This window comes from Lissotriton helveticus, chromosome 2_1 (assembly GCF_964261635.1).
Source record: "Lissotriton helveticus chromosome 2_1, aLisHel1.1, whole genome shotgun sequence".
Taxonomy (NCBI): domain Eukaryota; kingdom Metazoa; phylum Chordata; class Amphibia; order Caudata; family Salamandridae; genus Lissotriton; species Lissotriton helveticus.
Genome location: NC_136059.1, coordinates 148,824,866 through 148,843,380, shown reverse-complemented (window position 1 = coordinate 148,843,380; position 18,515 = coordinate 148,824,866). Strand labels below are relative to the sequence as shown.

Sequence of the window (18,515 nt, the reverse complement as noted above, 5' to 3'; positions counted from 1 at the left end):
TGCAGAAGCTATCAAGATGGTGGACCCAGGACTCGGACCATACACCTCCAGCACAAAATAGAGGGACAGCAGATCAATAAAAACCCAAATCAAAATCCATGATGAAATGCACCTCAGGGAGCTGAAATGGATGGAGGAGGCAGCCACGGGATCAGCAGGGCAGAGGATCAGAAATCGACAAACTCACTCAGATCATCACAAAATGCAGCAGCGTTTCAGCTGTAACTTGCTGCTTTGTCAGGGACATCGACTCGGGCGCCCAGGTGACATAACAATGCTGATCTAGCTCTCAGGGCTGCATAACTTTAACAATTTATTTCTTAAATCCAGTGTAAATCTTTTGCCAGTCAAAATAAATTAAGAAAACTCTTAGAAAATTATAATTCCAAAAACCTCCACTATTTATTCCTGTTTTTAACATGTTCCCGCTGCCATACGATGAAAGACTTAATACAGCATACACAAAACAAGAAGACTGGAAGTAGAAGGCTGCCAACAACCATCACAGCATGATCCAACACACCAAGGGAAAGTAGGACCTTTTGGAGTTGAAAGCCAGGGGTGGTCCAGTCCAGCCTCTTCCTGATGATGATGGGCAAAGATGGGCTTGTTTTGGTTCAGTCTTTGCCCGGGCGACAGCCAGGACGCATCCCGCGTGCATCCCAAGATGCAGGGAGCTGCCAGAGCTTTAATAACACGTTATTTTCTAGCCGGCCCCTCCAGAACGCAGGGGAAGCTTGGTGATGAAGTCCCACCCCAGCCAGGGCCTCCAGGAAGAATGTGGGCGATGCAGGCAGGGATACGCCCTTCAAAGTCGCAAGTGATTTAATAGCATGTTTTTTCAGTATGGCCCCTCCTAAATGCAGGGGAAGCTGGAGGATGAAGTCGCACGCCAAACACTATCTTTTGGAGCACAAAGCCAAGAGAGGCTGCCCAGCCTATTCCTGGTGATGAAGGGCAAAGATGGCACGTCTTGGCCTGATCTACACCCAGGCGAAAGCCAGGGTGCGTCCTGTGCTGAGGGAAGCTCCAGAAGCTTTAATAGCACATTTTCCAGTCTGGCCCCTCCTGAGCACAGGGGAAGTTAGAGGACGAGTTCCCACCCCAACCATCTTATCAGTGAACAGTTAGTAGAGGCGTGGCACATTCCCCTATAAGTTCCCCACTTGGAAAGGTAAGACAGGAGCAGTGATGGGCTTAGTGAGTGGAGACAAGTGAGTCCTCCCAGGAGGTGGAATTCATCCTGAGCCTCCCTAAAGGTCTTTACACTGCCATGTAAAAGAAGTTGGCCGATTGTATGGATGTTTCTGGATATGAAATGGTTGCTGATGAATTCCTGATTTCCTATGCAAATCCTACTGTTACCCCAAATGAGTAGGCTCTTGGGAAAGGGCTACTTTCTCCTCCCTCTCATCCTTAACTAATCAGAGGATTTGGGCCCGCGTTCTGAGGTGGAACGTGGAAGAGCAGTGAGGTATAAAGTTCACTTGATCTCTGTGTATCAGGGTGGGTAGATAATGTCTGAAGCAATTAGTCAGTACTTTCATAAAGATTTTTACATCTGTATTTAACAGAGAGATAGGCCTGTAGTTTAAACAATCAAGGATAATTTTCTAGGTTTCAGTATGGAGACAGTCCTGTCCGTTAGCATATTGGAGGGGTGGCATCCCTCCCTGTATATCTTCAAACAAGCTACAGAGAAGTAGGGCAAGTTGCTGCTGATTGATTCTGTAGTATTCCACTGGATAGCCATCCAGCCCCGGTGCTTTGTTATACAGGTGGTCCTTAATAACCTCATTTATTTCGCCCTTAGTAATGTCCTGATCTAATGTGTCATTGGTCTTATATCAGGTGGGGCATAGGGAGGTGGGAAATAAAAGCTCCCTCATCTGGCAAGGAGTCTGTGTCTCCTGCCATATAGAGATGGGAAGAGTAATCCCTGAAAATGTTTACAATGTGGACAGGATGGGAAACATCTATTACAATGCAGGCATTACATCGTAATGCATTTACAACGTGACTATAACAACGCATGTGCCATTACAGTGCATATGCCATTAACGCGCATGCCATTACAACGCATGCCATTACAACACATTTTAGGTAATTAATGGAGGTAAGTGGAGTTGGAATAGGAAATTTGCCCCCACCACCATCCAACACTTTCCCAGAGGTAATTACCGGTCGGAGCAGGAATAGTTATTTTGTCCCCACCACCATCTCAAAACAAAGAAAATATATAATGCGTTATAATGGTATGCGTAGTATTAGTATGCATTGTAGTATAATGCGTTGTAATGGTAGTTTTAATGTATCTTAATGAACATGCGTTGTAATGGCATGCGTTGTAAAAACATGTGATGTAATGGTAGTTGCTTTGTAAAAACTGCGATGTAAAAGTATGCGTTGTAATATATTCAAAGAGGAAGCTGCCGTGGAGGAAAAACATGGCGGCCTATTGAAGCTTGGTTGCGGAGGCTCCCGGGGATGAGAAATCTGTGAGAGCCGTCTTTTTACTCTCAGTGGCTTTAAAATAGGAAAAATGGACAGGAGAATGAGCATGTAGATAAGGGATTTTAAGGCAATGAAGAACATTATTGTGTTACAGTAGGTTTGTCTGTGTGGGCGTTGTCTTCAAGAGTGGGGAGGAGCAGGATCCTTGCTGCGTTCCTCGGTGCTGACGTGGAGGTGTCTTTTGTCCCGGTAGTTTCTCTTCTGGCCCACTAGGCAAGGGGGGAGAGCCCACGGAGAGAACTAAGTCTGTTATTAGTGTACTTGTACAAAAAACGGCGAATGCGTGTTCCCCACATACAAGTAGTGTACCTCTTAATGAATATTCTAGAGGCAGTATTCAGGGTCTGCAAGGTAGCAGTGATTTCAGGGTGGCAGAGCAGAGGGTAACGAAAGAGTCAAAAGGTAAAGTTAACTTGTCCTGTGGCTATAATTTTAGGAGGCTGGAGACAAGGAAGAAGGCGAAGTCTGCAAATCCTGCCTTGAGTGTACAAAGTAGGCAGAGCTGGTGAAGGAGTTTCTGACGGGGAGTGGGAGACTCCGAAGAGAAAAGGGCTGAGAGGGAAAAAAGAAAGATCCACTCTCTAAAGTTAAAATTACCCCATCTTTATGGTCATATTTTAAAGTAGCGCCCAAGATAGTAGAACTGAAAAACCCCACATTAAGCGCTACAGACCCAGGAGCTGACACCGCTATTTTGAGTCCTAATAGATTTCAGGTACTGGGGGAGATCACTGAAGAGGGGGGGGGGTTCAGGTTTCGATCCTGCCAGCAAAACAAATAGTGCTACAGATAGACATAGGAGCCCCTCTTCCTGATAACATGAGCACACAAACCGATAGTAATAACTTATTAGAAGTGCAGCCTGTAGCCAATATGGTTGCTACAGGTGATATGGTCAGTACTCATTCCCAAAGTAACCCTTTTGACCTGACTCATCTACAAGTACCTCCACAGGCACAACTACAATCAGTGTCAGAACTGATTCAAATACTAACAATGGAAGTAAGAAATAGATTTGAGACTTCGGAGACAAATCAAAAAGAGATTAGGGCGTCCTGTGATAGCTCGGAAAATAAACTGGATGATATTACCGTAAGGACTCAGCAGCTGGAGTGTACGGTGAAAGAGCTAGAGGAGAAATCTGAGGTAAACCAAAAGCTGATCACAATCTTAAAGGGGAATGAGGCTATGCTAAAAGAAAAATTAGAATTGATGGAAAATAACCAGAGAAGAAATAATCTCCGAATTTTGAGAGTACCGGAAGGATCTGAAGGGGATGATATAAGAGCCTTTGTGGTACGGTTAATTAAGCAGGGAGTACATGTAGATTTTTCGGAAGAAGAGTTGATTCAAGATATCCAGAGAGTGCAAAGAAATCCAAGCCTAGAAGAATGTTAGTCAATTTACTCACTTATAAAATAAAGGAACAGATACTCTCAAAAGCCTTAAAACAGAAAAACCTATCATTAGATGGAATGACTTTTGATATTAGATCAGATGTGTCTCAGATAACGGCTAGTAAACAGTGGGAGCTTGGGAAATTGATTGAACCATTTAGGAAGTGTGAAGCAACGGCGCAACGAAGATTCCCTGCTAGCTTGCGTGTCATGTACAACAATAAAATGCAGAACTTCTGAATCGTAGAAGATGCTGAAGTGTTTCTGGAATCAATATCCCTTCCGAAGGAGAAATTGGAAATTGATGAGAATGGTACACCTCTGGCTTAAATCATAGTCTTCAACTCCTTTTCTTCTTGACATATCAGCTATCTATCAGCTGCTTATGTGTAGGGGGTAGTTATTCCACCTAATCTTTTTTGTCTTAATCTTAGCCACAGGTGGTGGCGTTTTTCTTAACTTAAGCCATGTACTTATATGTTTTTTCTTTTTCCTTTTGTTTGATTTGTTGCACTTTTTTCACTGAGAAATGTTAGTGAGATAGATCTCAAGTCCCGGGAGGACTCCTCAGGCGTAGGCCATGAAGGAAAAAGGGAAGGGGGATTTTCCAAGGGAAGGGAATGGTAGGACACAGTCAAGGGTGTGGGAGCAAAAGGAGAAAAGTAAAAAAATATTTGTCCTCTGTTAATGCCCTGCAATGCTGACCATAGGAGAGTGGTGAGTGTGAGGATCAGACAATGAGCACCAATAGAGAGGCCCAAATGGAATTACTCTCTTGGAATGTCAATGGCCTTAGAGTGAAGCAGAAGGGGAAGGGAAAGAGTTCTACTGTACTTAAAAGATGCCTCTGCTCAGATTATAATCTTGCAAGAGATATACTTAACAAAAGAGGAAACTATGGATATTTTTAAATCCAGAAGGTGGATCCAGAAAGTGGTATGCACAGACCATCAATTAACTATAAGAGGTGTGGCAGTTCTTGTTAAAAGTAATCCCCGAATATTAATTGAGGATAGCAGAGTGGATAATCTAGGTAGGTGGGTAATAGTGAGAATAAGATGCCACAACCAGATTTTTACAGTAGTTGGCTATTATGGCCAAAACCTGGATGACCCTAACCCATTTAGTAATTTACTGGTAGAGCTCTTAGACTTTCCTGACCCAGTAATAAGGGCAGGCGACTTTAATGTGGTACTAGATGGAAGATTAGATTGATCAACTAAAAGTAGAGCTGTAGCCCTTAATAAAACGCGTTCTTTAATTATAAACTCCATTAAAAATCTGGGTCGGTGTGACATCTGGCGGGAAAGGATGGGTGGGTTAAAGAGCTTCACGTTTAACAACATCGAATACAAATATCAATCGAGAATAGATTTTTTCCTAATAGATCAAGGCATAAAAGAACAGGTAAGGGATGTCAGCCATGTATGATCACTCGGCAGTGACCCTACGTCTGGCTTTATTAAATACTGTATCCCAAAAAAGATGGACCTTAGATCGTACTATACTGGCTGATGAAGCGAGAATGGAAGAGCTTAAGCAAGATTCACAGCGATTCTTTGAACAGAACCGAGATAGTGCCCCATTAGGGGTAGTATGGGATGCCTATAAAACCTTCTCAAGAGGAAGGATTATGTCTATTCAGACTTATAAACATAAACAACGAAAGGCAGGGATAGATTCCATTGAAGAAAAGATCCACATTTTTCAACATTGACTGCATATGCAGGATAGGTTTGAGGGTAATGAGCTGAATGCTATCGGAGCCTTGAGGGTGGAGTTGAAAGGTGTTTTGGAAGGAAGAGTACAGGAGAGATGGAAGGCAAGTAGACTGGCACATTTCAATTATGGAGAGGGTTGAGGCAAGCTTCTTGCCTGGAAGATAAAAAACGATCAGGCAAGGAATCATATAAAAGAACTGAAATCAAATGGGTCAGAACATCTAGTTAGATCAAGGGAGGGGATTGAGGAAACTTTAGTGAGCCATTTTCAATCCGTGTACTCTGAAAATCGAGCTACCAAGGGAGAGGAAGTGAAAGAATGGTTAGGTCAAGACATTCCTCGTAGGCTCTCTGAGACACAAAGGGAGAATCTGAATAGTCCAATTTTAGACTCAGATATAAGGAAGGCCATTAAAGCAGAGAAAATAAATAAAGCCGCGTGACCAGATGGTATCCCTGCTGAGATTTATAAAAAGCTGGAGTACTGTTTCACACCTATAATGTGTAGACTCTTTGGATTGATTTACGAGGATGGTAAGGAGATTCCAAAGTCCTGGAACAATGCCACTATCACCTTGATCCTTAAGCCAGACAAACCACCAAATTTTTGTGATTCCTACTGGCCCATTTCATTACTGAACTCAGACTATAAAATCTTCTCGAGGGGCTTAGCAGAGAGGTTGAGTGAAGTTTTGGATGTTTTATTAAATGAGGACCAAAAGGGATTTATGCGTGGTAGGGAAATCAAAGATCTAACATATAATTTAGTTGGTGCAGTGGATATAGCAACTACTTTTAAACTGCCCTTAGCTGCAATCACTGTAGATGCTACAAAAGCATTCGACCGAGTGAACTGGTCTTTTCTACAGGAGATTCTACAACTCTCCAATTTAGGGAATAATTTCTGTAGGGCAGTGATGCTTATTTACAAGAACCCTACGACCAGGGTAGTAGTGAATGGGAACATCTCTAGCAGTTTCAATATTCAAAGGGGGGACCAGGCAAGGGTGCCCTCTATCTCCGTTGCTTTTTAATTTATATATTGAACCGTTGGTGGAAAAAATCAGATCCCACAAAGGCATCCAACCATTTAGGATGCAGGACTGGGTGAGGAAAGTAGGTCTATATGCGGACGACTTAATTATATATATACCTCAGACCTGAATACTGCCATACCAGCAGTATATGACTTGGCAACACGATTTGGGCAGCTTTCTGGATATGAAATTAATGAAAACAAGACGGTGGTGATGGAATGGAACGCTAATTCGGGACTAAACTGTGCCAAGGAGGAAATGAGGAATCTTGGGATTCAAGTGGTACAGAAGGTAGAACAGATACCGGAAGTGAATTATCAAAAGGTGAATAAGGCAGTAGGGAAACTCTTACTTAGCTGGTCTCATCTACCACTAACCATCTATGGCAGAGTAAATCTGGTGAAAACGGCAATTTTGCCCAAATTTACCTTCCTATTTCATAATATACCAATGGTCTTTAAAGAAAGCTGGCTTAAAAAAACACAATCCAGGATCTGTAACTTTGTTTGGGCATCGAAGGGAACCAGGATTGCTTGAAAAAAACTCAGAGGGAAATATGACAAAGGAGGCTTACGGCTACCAGATTTGACATATATCATGCCTGGGTTTTTCTGTTAAAAGGAGGGAAATCTTTATTGAGTGTCCCAGATAGCTCAGAAACTGGCAAGATGTTTAGAGCAATATTAACGAGGGTGGAAGGGGGAGAAAAGGTATTTGTACAAAAGTATGGAGATCCGCGCTATTTAAAAAAAAGTACGGCTCAAAACCCTGCAGAGCTTTGCAATAATTTGGTTTAAAATCAGGAGAAAAATCAACATGAATTATTATAGGGGTTAAGTGACAGTCTGGCGCGTCCCCTGAGAGAGGCGGGGATAGAAACTTGGGGACAACTGATGAAGGAAGGGGAATTGATCTCCTGGGAAGAGGCTCAAGAGATAAGGGAGGGGGGTTTGTCTAAATTTAAATATCTTCAAATGAAAAGTTGGAGCCTTGCGGAGGGGTGTGATGTGGGGCAATCAAATCTGACTGAAGCTTCAATAATGGCTGGAGGTCCCATCCGAAAAGAGTTGGCGAGACGGTATTGGAGTTTGGTGGACAGCGCTGATGGGGAATTCAATCTACCAACAACACTGTGGGGAGAGTACTTGCCGGGAGAGCAGTCGATACATTTATGGCAAGTATCTAGTAACATGTTATACTCCACAGTGCGTGCTGCAACCCTAAGGCGGAACCAACTCTTTTGCATTCACAGAGTTTATTGGACACCCCACAAGTTAGCAAAATTCGCAAAAGGTGCTACCCCTAAATGTCCCAAATGTGGTGAAGTAAGAAGCAATGATGTGCACATGTTTCTGGAATGCCCGGCATTGCAAACTTTTTGGAGGGATGTAAGTAATACACTGTATACAATAATTGGAGTGCAGCTCCAGGTAAGCATCTCTCTTGTTTTTTATGGGTTACCAGAGAATTACAAATATTTTACTTTAAATGTTTAAAAAACAAATCTTCTATTCATTATTGTTGGCTTGCAGGGAAATTTGTAAAAAATGGATTAATGTTATAGTAAAACTGAATGGTGTTCCTCAATTAAATATATACTCGCATTGGACAGAGTGCTAATGACCAGGTGAAACGAGTTTTGGGCTCCCCTCGAAACCTGAATAAATAGTATTGAAAATTCTTAATAACTGTCCGATGATTAGGCCTCTATATTATTCATTGCTTAGTCACTCCGGTGGTGGCAGATGAGAGGGTCTGGTCATTGGATAAGGCTATCTATAGTCGGAGTATGAAGAAGCAAGGCATAGAGTAATCCAACTTAGGTTAAGCAAGCGAGAGACTATTATCTATGCCTTCACGCTTACCTAGGCTAATGAGGACAAAAAAATATATATATATACATTCGAAGAGGATGGATTGACATTTGTCTTGTCCTATATCGTATTGCTGGTATAGTCCTATGGGCATCTTGCTTTCTGAGATAAAACGCCAGGAGCCACCTGACTTTTCCCCCTCTCTTGTAGCATTGTTGCTTGAGGCAGAACATGGCCTTCTCTGCTTGGGAGGCGAACAATTGGTTTAGCTTTTGTTTTGGCAGAATCATCTCATGTAACACAGGCAGATTATGCGTTATGTAAAACTTGTCTGCCACTGTTTTGACCTGAGCTTCCAGTCTGGTCAGAGCACCCTTCACTTCCTTTTTACATATGGTGCAGTTTCTCATGATTTCTCCTCATATGGAAGCCTTTCCTGCTTCCCACACTACCTGCACCAATCATACTGTGTGCTCATTTTCTGGCAGGTACATCTATAACATGGACACTGGTTTATGTTTATCCAAGGGTAATTGCAGTGGGACATATTAATTTGCCACTGGCCCAGTGAGGGTGCCGTGAGGCCGAGGTTCAACAGGATAGTTGTTCCATCATGATCACACACCCCGTTTTGTACAATGACAGTGTCCACTATTTTGCTCAGCGGAGAGGCCAAAGTCAGAAAATAGTCAATACAGGAGATCGCCCTGGGGGTAGCAACAGGAATCTAAACTCCCTGTTTGTGGGCTGCCATAGCCTCCAGGGGTCATGGTATGTAATGTTACTGCTATTTATAGAACAGTCGAAGAGTGCCATGCACACCACTTTTAACCTTTTTCGCCTTGTAACTGCATCTTTCAATTTTAAGTCTGTATGCGTGCTCACTGGATGACGTGATCTGCCCTTTTGTCACGTGAAAAAAAACAATGTTCGAGTTGGTGCGAAATTGCACACCAAATCCAGGGGCACAGCGGAATGTCACATATTCAGTAACTTTTTTCATTTGTTTACCATACTAATTAATCCAAATTCAATCCATGTACTCCAAAACTTTTAATTTCATTCCATTTTAGTTTGATCTTTCCACACGTGATTGGCGTTACGTTTTTAAACAGCTGCTCATGCCTTGGATATGCACATCCATTCCTTTTTCCAGGCACGCAAAGACGTAAATTATACTCGACTGCTAATGATAATGTTACCCAATGCATTTCGGGCTTAAAAATAGCCCTTTCTCAGGGGTTCACTAAAAAAATAAAACAACGTGGCTGTTAAAATTTAGTTGCAAATTACTGTGCTTCACATGCTAAACACTATACCATATTTCAAGACGACCCATGTATAGCACTCTCCCTCTAAACCCGGTGCTACTACGCTACCATTATTCAACATGAAGAATCCTTGAACCACCCTCCTTGCTCCTTATTTGAACCTTCCTTCGTCTTTCAAAACATCCCCACTGTTCGATCCCTTTCTAATTAATCCAATCCATTTACTCCCAATTATATTCATGGTCCCTTGGATAATTCAAAACTACACCCCGCCCACCCTATTGATGTTATCATATGTGCTATAACACTGAACCCTTAATTATATGTTTTGCAGATTACTTTGCAACATATACAGCATTAAAAACATGACGACAATAATAGTGTCCAAAAGTTCAATGCAACTGTTCAGTGTTATAGCACATATGATAACATGAATAGGGTGGGAGGGGTGTAGTTTTGAATCAAATAAAAGGTGCATTGTCCTTGGCCTGGATTCTTTCAGAAACACTTGGATTGGTGCACCTACAGACCTAGAGTGTTTTATTGCCATTACTTTTTTTGTATGTTTTGTAAGTTGAGTTATTTAAATGTTGTCCAGTTAGGTATACATGTTTCCGGGTTAAAGGGCTCAGTCGAGGGCAGGAATTTATTTTGTGTTTCATTTTGTATTTAGATTCCGTTCTGAGAAAGAAATTGGAAAAATATGCCCGTCTTTCCATTCACGTTATAAGAATAACTTCCAACACGGTGCATTGTCCTTGACACGGGATTCTTTCAGAAACACATGGATTGGTGCACCTACAGACCTAGAGTGTTTTATTGCCATTACTTTTTTTGTATGTTTTGTAAGTTGAGTTATTTAAATGTTGTCCAGTTAGGTATACATGTTTCCGGGTTAAAGGGCTCAGTCGAGGGCAGGAATTTATTTTGTGTTTCATTTTGTATTTAGATTCCGTTCGTTATAAGAATAACTTCCAAAACCCAAAGACCAGGGTCTGAGGTCTGGTTTCATATCATTCATGTTACCAGTATTTTTCTAGCTGCAATATATACCTCTACTGGATGACACATCTTGTTTCCAGTGACAGGCAAGCCACAAGCTCCCTTCTTTCTGACTGCAGTACTAGTCCAATGCTGGTGTTTGGAGTGGATGGACAGCAATACCAATCCTTTTTTTCTTGGGAGATGTCTAAAATGAATTGATGGGCTCTTAGAGTTTTTGCGTAAACTACCACTCTGATGTAACTCTATAAGTTTTGTTTTCACACCCATGGTTGACATGAGTGAGCTCAGTTCAAGCACCAGCAGTGAATGTGAAAACCAGGTTATATTAGCCATGCAGAACCCCACCCAATACATAGTTGAAGTGGTGTCATTGCTTTTGGGTTACTTACAATCCGTAAAGAGGGATATAGGGACGCTGTGGTAATTGGAAACAAACCTATTTCTCTCTTTACAATATCACACACAAAGAGTATCAAGAAAAATAGACACTTTAAAGTTAAAGTGTTTATTATAACAGGTTGAGCTTGTTACTTAGCACATCTATCTATATCTATAGCACATCTATATATTTAATACCTACACAAGATATCGCTACAATCGCACAAATGAGTGTTGCTAACAACCAGAATAAAATTAACATCTTTACCATGGTTAAAATGTCATCTAAAAAACTAACACCCTACCACCTATTTCTATGCACTAATACAAGGAGAGCATTGAGTAAAACAGCGTGCAGCTAGATTTTCAATGCAATGCATACCTGTCTACATTAATATCTGTTGTTATCATAGAGTCCAGGAGGCAGTGTCCCCTGCAAAGGGAAAGTTAAAGTTTGTAGATTTATATAGTGTGGCTTATCACCCATGAGGGTATCCAGGTGCTATCCATGGGTACGGCGAGATTAAGTGATTTGCCCAGAATCACAGGACGTTGAGCTAATGGGAAGACTCGAACCTGATCCCCAGCTCCAGAGTTGGCAGCTCTGACCTCTGTGCCACATCCTCTCGCCACATATCTCAGTAGTTTCTCTCCCATGTTTCAGCATCAAGAGCGATGCATCATCTTCTTGGTGCACTGGTAGCAGTCAAAATCATCTCTGTGAAATAATCTGGGCAAAGGACCTCACCTGATAAGTGGTCAAGTGACAGTCCTTATATTCTGTATTTTATCAGAGATTGGTTTTTCTGACAAAAGTTCTGGAATGTCTGAGATAAGTTATGTGCATCAAGGTATGAGTCTCAGACGCCTCTTTATGGACATGTAAGATAAATTCACGTCATCCAGACTATACTCCTTTGGCTATTGTCCTTGTTTGTTGGAGTTTGACCTTGAGTTTATAAGAACAAGACACTTGTCCCAGACTGATGTCGCATCAGGTGTTCCCACCTGTATCATTGTCTAAATGACTTGACACTTTCAGAGTTCTAGGCATGATAAGTACAGACTACATCTACGTCAAAGGCAGACAAGACAATGAGTCTACAGAAATATACCAGTTGAAGAGGCGGCATGCTTAAAATGTAGTCGTACCTGCCCACGGTGGAGTTAGACTTTATGGTCATTGTGGTGTCTCAAGGTTACATTATCAAGTTTGTCTCCCCTTCTCCTTTAATGGGAGGTGCCAGCAGAAATGGAATATAGAGATGACAATCCCTTAAAACCAGGGTTTATACAGGTCTGATGTGATGCAGAACACCCCACACTTAATGTTTCATATGAAGAAGGGATGAGAAATATAGTAATGGCTGATTGCCCTATGTAACCTAACAAATACAGGTCAGCTTATGTGGACGTCCTAATGATCTGCATTGCCACAATAGAGAATATATGACAGCAATGTTAAACAGGTTTTCTGAACCATAGGTTGGGCAGTACTAGTTACTTGGTTTCTGGGACCTAATCCATTCCAAGCAAGGATTGCAAACATAGTCTATGCATGTGAGTAAATAAAACTCCAACAGATACCTATTGCTCTTAAAATGAAGAGATGGTCGCCACTAATATCTATGCTAGGGTCCACACATTGATTTTACAAGGTTGTAGGATCTCTGCAGAACAGCAGTGGAATGTGTGTCTGATATAACTTTATTAATTGAGTAATTGCTGCTAGAACCTAATGAAAATACCCAAAGCCAAACCTACAGCAATAGGACAAAAGTGAATTAGATGTGTTCAAGTGCCAAAAATGTAAATATGTTAGCTAGATATTGGGCACCCTTTGGAAGGGCTTGCAAGATGCAATTCCTAAAAAAAAAAATGTGGCATAAACTTGGATATGTCAATATTTTAGAAGAAAATGTAACATTCTTGTTTTACTGAGTTTCTATCAGGGTATCTCACGCTCTGTCAGTGTTTCATCCCTCACTTCATGAAACTTCTGGGTTATGCTGACTTGACTCCTTCAGGGGAAACTACTGCACTCTCCTAAGATGTCTTCTCTCTGTAACAGACTACGGATGTTTAATTTATTTTGGTTCTCCCTTTGGCAGGTGGCCATGTTGATATTGGATGATACCAATGGGCAAGTGTGGAATTCAACGTGTCGCTTCTATGGTGGAAATCATACCGAGGCCGAGCTTATATCCGAAGTCGAAAATAGTTCATCGGCTTCAGTGTTGGACAGAGGGGGCTCACATGTGTATCTCTATACTGAGAACTCTCCATGCGTGAGCAGAAGAAACTGTGGGACCCCCTGCATGCAGCTCCTAATTGATTTTGCAGGTAGACATCCTAACTGTACCGTAGATGTCGGCTTCCAGAGGCCCTATGGGAGCCGCTTTACGAATGATACCTTCCGAATGAGCAATTTCATTGACCAACTCAAGATCTACAATCACACCAATGGCCTCCCCGAGCCCAAAATTCCTAGCAACCTCCATTTCCATCGCGTGAATGTGACGGGTGAAAATACCTACCCTGTTCATGACGACTTATGAACAGGGACACCACTATTCTTAGCACTCTTCCCTTCCTAGTATTTTCACCTGTCATCTTCCTGTTCACCATTTCCTTGTCCCCTTGTCACTCTCCCCACCAATGTATTATTTTGGGTTGTTGTTTGATATCATTTCAGGTCCTATATTTGACGAATGCCTGTATTTTCCTCTGATTCTCCTCATTCTATCACCTTCGTCATCTTCCTCTGTCCATCACTGACCATCTCTTTCTCTGCTCTCCACTCCAGTCCTTCTTATATCTTTCCTAACCCTTCCTCTTGGCATTCTTCTTGCACTCTCACTTTCATTGTTCTCCAGCTGTCACTGCTTCTCTTTCACACCGTTATACCTTTCGACTTTCTATCGCTCCTTGCCTCCCTTTTGTCTTCCTCTCTTTCAATCTAACTCTTTCTCCGTGCTCCCTGCCTTCACTTCACAGTATTTCCTTCTTCTCTGCTTTCCTCTTAAATAATGTAATTTCAATCCATTTGAATTTTCAAAACTCCATTCTGTATTTCTCCTATTTATCCATCAAACAATTCCTACTTTTGCCCCTTTTCTATTGCCTGAACAATTGCCCGATTTTTTTTGTATTTCATCAGTGGGTTAGCAGGAAGCTTGCCTGTTTTTTCAACTGTTTTAGCTTCACAGCTGTTTAGGGGAGGGGCAAAGGTACCGAGGGCTCTGACTAGAAAGAGATTTCCTTAGCCTAACAGTTCCTCTTGAGTCAACTGTCAAAGGGCACAAAACACTGGAATAAATGTGTATTTTTGCCGTAATTGCTTGATCCTAACAAATGTCAAAGGGCACAAAACACTGGAATAAATGTGTATTTTTGCCGTAATTGCTTGATCCTAACAAAATATTAGTTTTTTTTTAAAAAACATATCCATCGCACTGGATTAACTTCCCCTGCTAGATGTGAAACCCAAAGATGACACTTATTATCCACAGTAATTTATTGAAATGAGGGAGGAAAATATGAAATATCAGTCTTGCAAAGAGGATCGTAAAATGTCTTACTTTGCTTTCTGAGGAAGAAGGAGAATGCCGAGACTTGGGAGGTGACCCCATGGTACTAGGGTGGCCACCACTCTCTAGGTCATTACAGACATTGTCTCCAGCACTGAACATTTCACCTGCAAATCATAGTTTTTAGATGCCTTAGTCTGATTAGCTCAATGGAAGTAAAAGAACCGACAACACCCATTGGATGAGATTGTTACAAGAAAGTACCAAAGTTGTAACAGTGTCCAGAATGACCTGAAGGGAGGTAGTCAGCATACATGAAACTGTCGCAATAATAAAAAAGCCAACATCACCAAATGAGTCAGTGTAGCACCAACCCAGATAAAGACAATCTTTAACAATTTCCATGAAATATCTTAGTCACATATCTGCGCTAACTAACAACATTGAAAAGATTTGTTGCTGTTCTTCGAATGACAAAAAAACATTCAAAATCTGCTAAACTACTAAAGCATCTCCCATCCTCTGCTACAGTCTGTGTCTGCGCCTCTCAGACCAGTGTAAGACAAAGGCCCAGATTTACAAAGGTATCACGCAGCGCAGAACCCAAAGGTTCTACGCTGTGTTGCGTGACAAGGCCAGAGCAGGAGAGCACCATATCTACAGCGATATAGCACTCTCCTCCCCTCTACCTGGCATCGGTGCAGAATTTTGCTGCCGCAGCCACGCACACACCTTTGCGCCGTAGTGCAAGGACATGTGCACGCGTCTAGCATAGGTTTTTTAGTGGGAGGGCCCCATTCCAGTACAAAATACTATGACTAGACAAGTTTTAAAATATTTCCTACTTTGGTATGTGTGCTGTACACTGCAGCACACATGCAAATTCAGAAAAGAAAGGAGAAGTGAAAACATTTCTCCTTTCAACGCCTGCTTTCCTGCAGCATTGTTTTTTTGGCATAGAACCCTGTTTATGAATGTAAGTATATACGGTTTTGTGTCAAAAAGCATGGGTGGTTGCATAGGAACACCCATGTGCCACCCATGTAACGCCCCCTTGAACTTTGCACTGGTTTGCATTACGTTTCCTTACAAATCAACGCAAATACCAATTTACGTTGATCTGCAAATCTCCAGAAAGGTTTTCCATTGGGTTTGCATTAAAAAAGTAATGCTAGCCCAACAAAAAACCTTTGCAAATCAGGGCCAAAGAGATCACTAGACTAGCCGCAAAGATCAAAGCACCTAGTCAACTAGTGGTAGGTTGCTCTGCTCCCAGTGTGAAAACCCCCAGGCTGCTTTCTCGTAATAAGACACATATAGGTTGTGCCTCCCCTAGGGATCAGTTCTGAGTTACCTAAGAAGCCAATTACATCTTTGCTTCTCAAAAGTATGGTTCCAGACCCACTAATGTTTAGGACTCATAGACCTGTCTCCAGCCACTCTTTTCATAGTTCTATACTAGAAAAAGTGGTTACAGAAGAGCAGTGTTTAATTTTGTAGAAATATAAGTGCAGGATTCCAGGAATTACTCCCAGGCGGCCCCTCATGAGGGCTACGGATAGGGCCACAGTGTTGGCCCTACCCATTGTACACCTTGGCTCTGCATCTACCCATTGTATCCATTGTCCCCGTTGTCCCTGTCAGTAATGTTAAACACTAACCATCACACAAAAGAAGGGTGACATTTTGTCCTATTCCAGGTCACCTAAAGCTGGTGGGAATGGCTGGACCCACTGGCTTTAGAATTGTGCTAAAGTCTATTAAACACTTGTTGATGAGCGCTGCTCAGTAATAGGTAGAACGCCACCCACCATTTAGTGGACTGTCAGAAACCAGTGCTGATGTTTATAAAAAGTGATAGTTCTAAGCTGCTGCAAACACTGACACAAATTAAGCACTGCAGAAGACCTACAGGAATATGTAGAACGGAACCTTCTACTCCATTGTCAATTGTGGTTCAGGCCATTGAGCAAAGCTCACTCACCTTGGTCAGTATAAAAGTCAGCCTCCGCCTCGCTCTCACATGTAAGGTACACTGAGTTACCCTACAGTGTGGGCTGCTTAAGACGTTGTGAAGTCAATAAACAAAAAAAACATGAAAATATGAACCAGGGAGCCCAAGGTTTTCTTGGCTATCCCCATATCTTAAATAGCACTGCTTACATTTGTGCCTTCAAAGAAATCCTAAACTGACAGGCATGGAGTTATGTTTGCCCTTTCTTGTACCTAAACACACAGCCTCCTCTCTCGATACTTACACTACTCTTACACTACTCTGATAGGCTGCTCTGTCTTTGCTCTCCGCATTGAAAGAAATTCATAAGGATGCTTGCCGCTGCTACTGCACCTGACCCTTGACTTATACTTTTGTGATGGAAGTCAGCTATTCCCAAAACTGTAGGCATGGAAGTATCTGAAATATTTGAATAACTTCCTGAAAATTGTACATAGTAAAATGTCTACTCCAAAAATGTTAACTGATGCTCTGGGTCCAAGCGGTAGGGTTCACAGGTGCGCACTAATACCTCACCCTAGGGTTCACACATGCTCACTGACACCCCCTTGTAAGGTTCACACATGCTCACTGACACCCCATCGTAAGGTTCATACATGCGTACTAACACCCCATCCTAGGGTTCAAACATGCACACTGCCATCCCATCATAGGGTTCACAGCTGCACTCATGGTAAGAGCAGGCCAGGTATGTAAAAATATGCGGACTGCCTCTGTACTAATGGTGCACTCTGCAAAATATGCGTTATGTTTGTATGTATTTTATATTTGTCCAACCCTAACCGCTTCAACTCTCATTAAAATGTAATCTTGAGTGACATTGCCACTTGTATATATGTAACTCTAACCACTAGTATCAGTAGTAGTCTTATGTACTTACAACCGTTCTTATGTGAATTTACAGTTTATATGTTTGTATCTTTTCCTTGAGGTAATTTAACACTTTTATATATGTAACTCTACAACTAGTATCTGTAGTAGATTTTTGTACTTTTTACCATCCTTATGTCAATTTAGAGTTTTCCAGTTTGAATCTTTTTTGTAACTCATGTACTCTGAAGTCCTTGTGTACTGCAACTGGTCCTTTTGTAAAGCGCTCTGACACCTTCGGGTAAAGTGTGCGCTATATAAAAACGCATTAAATAAATACACTTAAGAAAATGTTGGATTAGCTTCAACATCTGCCTCAACTGCACATCCGGGCATCTATATTGTGTATCAGAGTGAGAAGTGGGGTGGTTGAGGGGAGGGCTCTTCATTTTTTTGTTTTACTCCCTTGATGTGAGTTTTTCTTTTGTATATCCACACAGTGTTTAGAATTTTTGTAGCCACCTGCTGTCAGTTTTAACACTATTGTGAATGAATTTGGACAAAACTAAGACATTGTAAATCATTGATTGATATATGTATTGACAAACTGTGTAAGTACATGTGCACTTTTACCCGCCTTCTGTTCTTATCAATATTTTATTCTGCTTACATAGCTTCGTAAAACTCAGCATTGGCAATTGTAACTCTGTATAAATACCATCAAAGCATCATGATTATAAAAATATGCTCTAATATTATTAAAAGAAGCAGAAACTTAAACAGAAGTTATGGAAGTTTGAAAGCCTTTATTTGTTTAATGAAATCAATTTAGTATTCTGTATCTGACTGATTTTTTTGACATTGCGTGCCTCTATTACTTAACTATTGCTAAAAATATATTTCAGCAGTTGACATTTATTGTGTATTATGGTGTACACGAAAAGCTTACTTAATGCTAATATATGTAAAATATTGAAATAAAATGACAAATCACTTTGTACTCCTTTCACCGTGTCTCTTCCAA

General features: G+C 41.5%; 1 protein-coding gene across 3 annotated transcripts in view; it reads left to right on the top strand.

The window, feature by feature from the left end:
* The window catches only part of LOC144817811 (uncharacterized), an 83,467-nt gene extending 65,189 nt beyond the window's left edge, over positions 1 to 18,278 (top strand). For 2 of the 3 annotated variants that reach the window (XM_078674641.1, XM_078674642.1), the window contains one exon: positions 13,249 to 18,278. In XM_078674641.1, the coding sequence (XP_078530767.1) occupies positions 13,249 to 13,695 (447 nt within the window). In that variant the 3' untranslated portion in view covers positions 13,696 to 18,278. The remainder of the gene's footprint in view (positions 1 to 13,248) is intronic. The other variant, XR_013606983.1, reaches the window with a different exon arrangement.
* The last annotated feature ends 237 nt before the right edge of the window (positions 18,279 to 18,515 follow it).